This window comes from Tachysurus fulvidraco, chromosome 13, assembly GCF_022655615.1.
Source record: "Tachysurus fulvidraco isolate hzauxx_2018 chromosome 13, HZAU_PFXX_2.0, whole genome shotgun sequence".
NCBI lineage: Eukaryota > Metazoa > Chordata > Actinopteri > Siluriformes > Bagridae > Tachysurus > Tachysurus fulvidraco.
In genome coordinates this window covers 1,861,325-1,871,250 of record NC_062530.1, presented here as the reverse complement: position 1 = coordinate 1,871,250, position 9,926 = coordinate 1,861,325, and the positions used below count along the sequence as shown (strand labels likewise).

The 9,926-nt window shown below is 41.2% G+C and overlaps 1 protein-coding gene across 1 annotated transcript; it reads left to right on the top strand.

Moving 5' to 3' along the window:
- Positions 1 to 866: 866 nt before the first annotated feature.
- Positions 867 to 1,580, top strand: LOC113651513 (extensin-like). Its single transcript, XM_027160283.1, has one exon. The coding sequence runs from the start codon at positions 867 to 869 to the stop codon at positions 1,578 to 1,580; it is 714 nt and encodes a 237-aa protein (XP_027016084.1).
- Positions 1,581 to 9,926: the final 8,346 nt, after the last annotated feature.

Below are 9,926 nucleotides of genomic sequence, written 5' to 3'. Positions count from 1 at the left end.
CAAAGTGAACAGGGAGTAACGCTTGTGTTCGTCTTTTAAAATTCCGAGTAGCATCGTGATCTGTAGCCTCAGTGGTTCGTCCTGTAAGTAAAAATCCCTCCTCAGCACTTTCACACTCACACCAATTTATTATTGATGATTCTCACAGGATCAGAAGTTAAGAGGAGGTTTGTTCATCCTTGTTTTGCTAGCCAAACATATATACGAACTCTTCCTAATGCGTATCATCTCCTGGTTTAACTTTGTGTGTGAAATTTCATCTTATTTACAGTATTGATGTTTCTTTCTTTAGCCCATGATATGATTAATGCTAATAAACGTCGCTGACGGTACTATAGAAGTGATGTGAGAATCTAGCGTGTGGTGAAGTGGCTATGCAGTTAGCCAGTAAATATCAAACTCCTTTAACTTTTATGTGTTTACTGAAAGAGGAGTGAGCGGAACGGATCGTTCATGCGGAACACTACGTCGGGTAAAATGGCAGAAAAACACGGGGCAATTACTAGCAAAACACTTGCACTTGGGTTAATGCGTAATAGTTGATCGCTTAAAGGACAGACGCGTTGCTAACGTTACCGGATCTGTAACACCATATTCTTAGTTTGCTTCTTTGTCACTAGTTAACTAATTAATTATTTCAGAGAAAAATAGCTATTTAACAGAACATCATTTTCTAAAATATAATAGAATATAAAATAAAATAATATGACTGCCATGTTGAATTATGAATTCTGACTGGTGCAGAGGCAAAACGCAGGACTCTCTAATATCATCATTTCTAAAGTAACAGTTCAATAGAGGGAAACGTGTGTATCCTACTCTTACAACCTTCCCCTAAACCCACACCTAGCCCTACCCCTAAACACATGCCTACTCCTACCCCTAAACCCACACCTAGCCCTACCCCTAAACACATGCCTACTCCTACCCCTAAACCCACACCTATCCCTACCCCTAAACCCATTCCTAACTCTTCCCCTAAACCCACACCTAGGCTAAACCCTAAACCCACACCTAGCCCTACCCCTAAACCCATTCCTAACTCTTCCCCTAAACCCACACCTAGGCTAAACCCTAAACCCACACCTATCCCTATCCCTAAACCCATGCCTACCCCTACCCCTAAACCCACACCTAGCCCTACCCCTAAACCCATGCCTAACTTTTCCCCTAAACCCACACCTATCCCTACCCCTAAACCCATGCCTACCCCTAAACCCACACCTAGCCCTACCCCTAAACCCACACCTAGGCTAAACCCTAAACCCACACCTAGCCCTACCCTAAACCCATGCCTACCCCTACCCCTAAACCCACGCCTAGCCCTACCCCTAAACCCATGCCTACCCCTACCCCTAAACCCACACCTAGCCCTAACCCTAAATCCACACCTACCCCTACCCCTACAACTTACCCCTAAACCCACACCTAGCCCTATCCCTACAACTTACCCCAAACCCATACCTAGTCCTACCCTTACAACTTACCCACACCTACCCCTACCTCTACCCCACTTACACCTAGCCCTACCCTTACAACCTACCCATAATGCTACACCTACCCCTACAGCCTTAGCCTAAACCTAGACTTTACCCCGAAAAACCCATACATACCCCTACAGCCTTCACCTAAGCCTACACCTAACCATAAACTTACACCGAAACCCACACCTACCCATAACCCTACACTTTTACCTAAACCTAACCCTACCCCTACACCTGCCCATAACCCTCCCCTAACCTGAGCCCAGTCCTACCTGGAAACCTAAAACTACTCGTAACCCTAAACGTAGTTAATATTTACGTTACGAAAGGAGTCTCCAGTATTAAGTGTAACACTGGTAACACTGAACATTTTACAGCGTCTCTCTTCAGACAAGCTGTGGTATTTTACAGCTTTCTAAATAGCAGAAAGGAAAAAAGAGAGAGGTTTGTGTGGGAACGATTGATTACTGTTTCTGTAAGTGAGAACAGGAACTAACTTGTTTCATGAATTAACTGAAGAAAAAAAAAACTCAAAGTACAATGTGGTGTTCTGTAATGAATGAAATTCTCAGCGTTGCCAAAGTGCTGTTTTACTTCAGGTACTTAAGACCGTGCCTGTTTTCCTATAAGAGCGCTCAGGACCTTGTACGACACCTCGTCTCGGTTCGGCTTGGCAGAGCTTTATCTCCGATAGGTTTATATACACAGTCAACAGCAATAACTGGATAATTATACACTTAATAGCTCAGTCAGATATGATGGGAATGGAACAATAGTTCAGCCGGTACAGATTTGTGTTAAGCGTGTTTGTACAATGTGGTGGTACACATTATCTCAAGGTCACTCCGTTACAGAAGTATAATTCTATGTGTAATGACATAATGCTCCAACAATGTGTGCATGCAACTGTGGTCGCATAAATGCTCCTTTTTTTTCTGTTTGTGTTTGTGGTGTGCCTCAGTGGTAGCATTAAGATGCAAGAGGAAAATCATTCCTTGGAAATGTCCACATTATTCCTCGAATTGCTCATCTTCTCCTGTCACTTGTAACCTCATCCTTTTATATGAAGCAGCCAGGAATTGTGAGAATACTGTTTTAAGATGCTAAAAAAAAATCGTCACGGACCACAGCGAGTCCTGGGCAGGCTCGGCTTTCCAGACGCCGTGCCGAGGTCCGATTAAGAAGCATCTCTGTGTCCCTGGTGAGGACTTCCTGCTGTCCCGACCGCTGTGACAGGGATAAACCTCTGGCTAGAAGAGACTCCGTATTCCAAGTAGGAGGGAACGAGTGAGGGACTGACGTCAGATCCGAACCTGTCTGATTTTGTGTGCCCTGAGGTGGCTGGGCCTTTATGGTGCACAAGTGAGTTCGTGTCCTGCATTATTGCCCACTTTTCTATATTTCTGCCTCAGGGGGCTTTCATAAGCTCTTAGGACTTTGGAGGACTTTGGAGGACTTTGTGGGACTGGCGTCCTATCTGAGGACAGCTCATCCACTTATTAGAACCACATGCTAATGCTCCCTGCGCTCTGGGGAGACGGCCCGTCGGCAGAATGCTCAGACAGCCACTTGATGGTTTTCGCATGGCCCGTGTCCTGCTCTAGTGTTTCCTTTCCTTCCTTAACTTTTCCTCTGGCCTTCATTCATAGATGAACTCGCTCACTTTTTTAGATCTCGCTGAATTTACTTCCAAGATGTCGAAGTGGTGCGGTTACGTTTATTTATACCACAGTGTTGTACGATCCTCAAATCCGACCGGTCTGAAGGTCCTTTGGCTGTAACTTAAATCGCAGGTTTATATTAATGCACATGTTCTTATGTCTTATTGTTACTATAGCAACAGCTCCTTCAAAATGAGGCATTGTCTCCTTGACTCAGTGAGGAAGTGTACCAACGTGTGTTTCTGTACGCCACATGTGAGTAAACTGGCCTCTCACTGACCAGAGTGTATCTATTTATGTTCCAGGGCTCTGCTCCTAGAGCTCATCCATTAAAAAGTGCTATATAGTGCAGTTCCCATCATGCCTTGCTGTACAGGCTGATCGGTTGGTCCGATGGGTTCGGATTGATTTCTCAAAACAAGCGAACTGTCCGAATCCGAGATGATCGCTATGTGCTTATCGAGTTGTCTAAATCGTGGCGGCACAAGTGGCTCAGGGTTGCTGATGGGAGGATCGGGGTTCAAACCCCAAGCACTGCCAAGCCGCCACTGTTAGGTCCTCGAGCGAGGCCCTTTATCCAATTTACCCCAGGGCTACTGTATGATCTCTGACCCAAACTTCCAAAAAGTTAGGATGTGTGAAGAAAGCATTTTACTGTGTTGTAATGTATATCTAACAAAATAAATAAATAAAAAACTATATTAGTGTTATCATTACAACATCGTACTGTAGCACACACTCTCTGGTGAAATGTACTGAATATACACAGTATAACAGACATAAAACATTATGATGCCTGGTGCAAGTTTGTTCACATGCTTATACATAGTTAAAGTTACATGTATAATATGCCAGAAAACCATCAGAAGATGACTTAAATCATAGCGTAGCAACGTAGAACGTAACATATCCCACACTGTAACCGTGACGAATGAGGTCATGTTTTAGAGAGAGAAAGAATACAGGAAAAAATATCCGCTGATCCGAGGACAGAATTGTCGTTCATGTCGGGAAGCAAAGCTGAGAACGCAGGTCCTGGATAAGGATGCTGGACGTGGGAGAAACAGCCTGGTGTGTTAGTGCCACGTGTCTGTAATACGAATCTGCCTGTGCCACTGTTATTACAGTATCTCTGGAATAATGGTCCACATGTGTGAAAGCGTGAGGCTGGGAGAATGGGAACGACGCCCATTTGAACTCGTGTCAGGTCTGCAGCAAATTTACTTGCTTGTTTTTCACAGCGTTTTAATTTAGAGACCAGATGTGCATCGAGCAATAATGAAAATAGATGCAGAACTTTATTAAAATCCTTTTTATTTCTTTTTTTTTATGTTCTTAGACTTTTCCTGGAGAGCTGAAGTGCAGCACAATTTAGTGTCACCTTCCAGTCTGATTCATCTCGATTTAAAAGTTTGATCCTTTCCTAACAAAGTAAGGTTTAAATAGAGCCTTGAACTTTAGGAACCTCTTCGAAAGGAACCCTCGAAGAACCCGTTTTGGAAAAGTGACTTCTTACAGATCGAATTGTAGGTAAAGTAACAAACGCTAGAGTTAGCAGTCAAAGCTTTGTGCAATATTTTAACAGTATTAAATCAAACAAATCTAAACAAATTGATTCAAACGTTTTTAAATTTAAGTAAAAAAAAAAAAATCAGATGATCAACATATGAACTTGGGGGGAGGGGGTGGGTGGGCACGGTGGCTTAGTGGTTAGCACGTTCGCCTCACACCTCCAGGGTTGGGGGTTCGATTTTTTTGCATGTTCTCCCCGTGCCTCGGGGGTTTCCTCCGGGTACTCCGGTTTCCTCTCGCGGTCCAAAGACATGCATGGTAGGTTGATTGACATCTCTGGAAAATTGTCCGTAGTGTGTGAGTGTGTGTGAGTGAGTGAATGAGAGTGTGTGTGTGCCCTGTGATGGGTTGGAACTCCGTCCAAGGTGTATCCTGCCTCGATGCCCGATGACGCCTGAGATAAGTTTGGATAAGTGGTAGAAAATGAGTGAATGAATGAATGAATGAATGAATGAATGAATGAACTTCTGAAGCTCAGGTGTCCTTATATTAACCTAATAGTTTTTTTCCTAATAGAAACATGAGAGTCTTTAAGAGAAGGAATGTTTAAAGCTACTATAATGTAAGTGAGAACAGGAATGAACTTGTCTCACAGCCATGCCATAAAACTATAAACGTAACTATAAACGGAAATAAATAAAACATGATTTGTCACTTAGCAACAATAAATAAAAAAAATAATAAAAATGTCTTTGGCATAAAAAAATAAAACTCTTCACACTTGCTTTTACATTTGGATCTGAGCTTGTAACAGTAACTCGGCTTCATCTCATCACCTTGTTGTCGGTTATTTTTCTATAACGGCATGACGCGGCGTAGACCACGTATAAAGCTGGACTCGTTAATGCTCACATCCCGGACCTGTGATATCCCGGTCGTACTGTACATGGTGTCTTTTAACCAGGTGTAAATTCAACAACACAGTCTGAGGTCTGATTCTGATTATCCTCAGGAGAAATGGAGGATCAGTAAGAGCACACACTGTGCATGTGCTTTGTTTAAGCTCAGCTTTACTTCCTCCTCCATGCCCAGAACCCTCTTTGTGAACATTCCTGTTTAAAGCACAAGTGTACTATGACACTTTGTCCTCCTCTGCTTCCCTGGATGAAAGACTTTACAACCTCCTGGGAAGAAAGTTTTAATTCTAGGAAGAAGTAAATGAAATGTTCAGGGTGGTTCAGATGTCTTTGAGATGACGGGAATCAGAAAAGACAATTTCAGCTGGATTAGACTGAAGATGACGACCCGTACGTGGACGGAAATTAGCAAGGCAGGATACCACGTACTGTTTGAGGAGCTTTGCAAGGAAGAAACGAATCTTTCTACCTCTAATGGTAGGATATCGTCGGACCAGGAGATGAGCTGAGAATGGTGAAGAGATCTGGATGGTAAATTATTCAGAAATACAGTAATAGGTTCTCTATGGTGGGTCAGAATCGCATAGAGACGTCACATCGGGCAGCCAAAATGGCTTCTGCTGATTATTAATGATCTGTATCGTTTCTATGGTAACAATAATCTAAAATTATTGTTATTATTAATTAAATTTAAGGGAAATATTTACCATATTGTATATGTAGCTTTACTATGAACCCGATTGTAATGTAGATTGTAATGAGACGATACACGAGGAAGTCTTCAGGACAGACAAGTTTATTCATTCATTCATTCATTCATTTTTTCATTCATTAATTCATTCATTCATTCATTTATTCATTCATTCATTCATTCATTTATTTATTTGTTCATTCATTCATTCATTCATTCATTCATTCATTTGTTCATTCATTCATTTGTTCATTCATTCATTCATTTATTTATTTGTTCATTCATTCATTCATTCATTCATTCATTCATTCATTCATTCATTCATTTGTTTGTTCGTTCGTTCATTCATTCATTCATTTATTTGTTCATTCATTCATTCATTCATTCATTCATTCATTCATTCATTTATTTATTTGTTCATTAATTCATTCATTCATTCATTTGTTCATTCATTCATTTATTTATTTGTTCAGTCGTTTATTCATTCATTCGTTCATTCATTTATTCATTCATTCATTCATTCATTCATTCATTCATTCATTCATTCATTCATTCATTCATTCATTTATGTGTTTATTAAAAGACAAGCAAAAAAGATGCTAAGAGAAAGAATGCATCACCTTATAGATGAGAATGGAACCAAACCTGTCTCAGTGATGTTCTTCAACATAAAGTGCAATAACAAAAGAATAAAAATGAATCAAATTAAATAAATTTTTTGATCTAATAAAGAAAAATAAAAAATTGTTTCATGAACGCTGTTGTGTGAGAGAAATAAAGCACAGCTGGTATTATATAAGTGCTAAAGTCGACTCTGCTCCGTCGTCCTCTATTATTTTCCCACAGAGTGTGTTATTCCTGATAAATTTTAATCTGAGCTAATGACTACACCAAGTCATGACTTTGCACCGTTACGTATCCAACTCTCCGATATCACTGTGGTGTAATTCGGTCTCCTGCTATTCCTTAATTGAATTGAATTAATAGAATTTGATCTCTTTGCTGTGTCGCCCTTCAAACCAGAGCGTGGCTGAGATTAATGTATGTTAATCAGGAGACGAGAGTAAACCGTGGCAGCCGTGTCCTCGTTTGTAGACGGGTGATTATAAATATGACAGAGATAATGACTATGTGCTTTTTCAGGTTTAAGGGTGGACGTTTTGTTTAGAGAAGTTGAACACCAGGCTTCAGTGCTACACAAACTCATTTGGCTCATCTGTGGATGAGGTTCAGAAGGTTGTGAGTTAAAAAGGTGCCACTTTTGAGCCCCGGGCATTACCATTAACCATCTCTGGGCATTTGTACGTGTCTCAGTTGTAGGCATGAGACAAGCGAGTGTCCGGGACTCCCAGATTCTGGGCTTGTTACAAGTGCAGGTTTGTTTTCCCTTCTGTACTGTGAACTGTGTCACTTTTAGTGCTTGAAGCTGTGCAAAATAACCCAAACTAGCTTCATACTGTACGTCTGCTGTAAAGCATTAGTACTATTATTACAGTAAGTTACTTTTGGTACCAGTACCTAAGTAAGGAAGAACAGTGCCATCGTGCAGGAAAACCTCTAAACAATGAGATGTTCTCATAATAAAACTCTTTGTAGCCAAGGTGTACATTTTTCCACATGTTCTCAATGCAAGCACTTTACACACTTTTACTGGCATCATGAAACCCAAAACAGGATGTAGCGCGTGGTGGAGTAACGGTGGCTTAGTGGTTAGTGTTCTTTGAATTGCACCTTTGGGGTTGTGGGTTAGATTACTACCTGTGTGGGGTTTGCATGTTCTTCCTGAGCTTTGGGGTTTCCTCAGGGTTCTCTGGTTTTCTCTTCCAGTCTAAAGTCATGAGCTGCAGCTGACTGACATTTCTAAATTATCCATCTTGTGTAAATGGATGTGTGTTTGCATGTGTGTGTGTGTGTGTATGATTGGGGGCAAGGTTTCCTCTGGGGTAGGTTCCAGGTTCTCCACAACTCTGTGGAGGTTAAGTAATATGGACAGACCATTTTAAACTGAATCCATCACGAAGGGATGGAGTAGTCTGGCCCCCTGTCAATCATAGTGACACGACCCAATCGTAGACAACTGTGAGCTCATGTATGCAGAACAGGGCAGTTAGCGCTATCATGTGAACGACGTACAGTAGAAGGATCAGGAGGTGCGGAGGAAGTTGAAGCCGAGTGTCATAGCCTCGTACCTGATATATGATCTGAGACAGCTTTCAGTGTGGACGTGACAGAAATTTGGAAACCTCTCTACTCTACTGGCCAGTCCCACACCTACAGTATAGCAGCAACATTAACCATTAATCTGCTAACAGACTGAAGAGGTTAATAAGAAATCATCTCTGTAGCAATGATTAAAATCCGTTGACTCGTGTGTGTTTGGACAATACCTTGAACCGCATGAATAGCTCGATTCGTGCTACTACGAGGACCCTTTACATAATTTTATATACATGTGAGTGTGTCGTGCACATCGCCAGACTGTCTGTGGCCCACACAGCGAGGCGCAGCCGGACTCCAAAGCCTCCCTTCTTTATTAGGCCCGGCTTCTCCTGTCGAGCCTCTTTCGTTCATCCCTGTATTTTCTGCTTAGTGCTGCAACACTAATATTAGATCAGCTGGGGAAGTTGCTCGATAGAAAATGCTTTATGCTTGTTTGAATGATTGCTCTCACTTTTCAGAGCTGTAAAAGTTCCTCGGTCTTTGTAATATGGGACGGAGCACCTTTTTAATCAGCAGTATCGGATTTCCAGTGTAGTGAATCTCGGGGGCTTGACCGGGCAATAATCAGGGTTTTAAATTTGCTGCTTTAAAAAAACAAAACAAAAAAAAAACATACTTTTATTTTAACACAATATTAAAATTTCACATATCGTCTACACCAGGTTTGATTTTTCATTTTTACTCCCTTTTTTTTTTTTTTTTTTTTTTTACTTAGCCCCTGCAGATTCATCCAGAACCCTCCATTCTCCATTCCTCTTTAGCTGGCCTTAATTTAGTGAGGTGCCTTTGGGCTACAGAGCCATGCTGGCCACCACAGAAACCATGCCATGACAACCGAAACCCTCCAGAGGCCCTAATCCACTAATCCTGCTGGAGACACGGCATGCAGCCTGGCACAGGACTTTTAATTAAGACACAGAGGGGCTGCTGAGGCGAGGGGCCACAAACGAACAAAATGCTGGAGCTCTTTTGGAGACGAGGTTGTTTTTACTGGGATTTGTCCGCTCCCTCTGGGCCTTGGTGTCAAGAAAAATCTTGTCAGCCAATAAGCGAGCAGTCAGAGACGAGTCTTTAGGGGTTCCCGCTTTATTATTTATTAAAGGAAAAGTAGCCAATATTCTTGCTCCTACACTTATGTTGTAAACTTGTCTTTGTCCCAAAAACTTCATTTCTCTTCTAAAATAAATACAAATGGTCGGTTATGCAGCTGAATGCAGTTCATTTATTTTAGTGTAATACCAGCAGAAAGATGAATAATAATAATAATAATAATAATAATAATAATAATAATAATAATTATTATTATTATTATTATTATTATTATTATTATTATTATTATTATTATTATTATTCATTCATTCATTCATTCATTCATTCATTCATCTTCTACCGCTTTATCCGCTTTATCCGAATGTCTTGGGTCACGGGGAGCCTGTGCCTA

What these genes read in the sequence shown, in the direction of transcription:
- LOC113651513 (XM_027160283.1), top strand. Translation starts at nt 867, where the DNA reads ATGCCTACTCCTACCCCTAAACCCACACCTAGCCCTACCCCTAAACAC.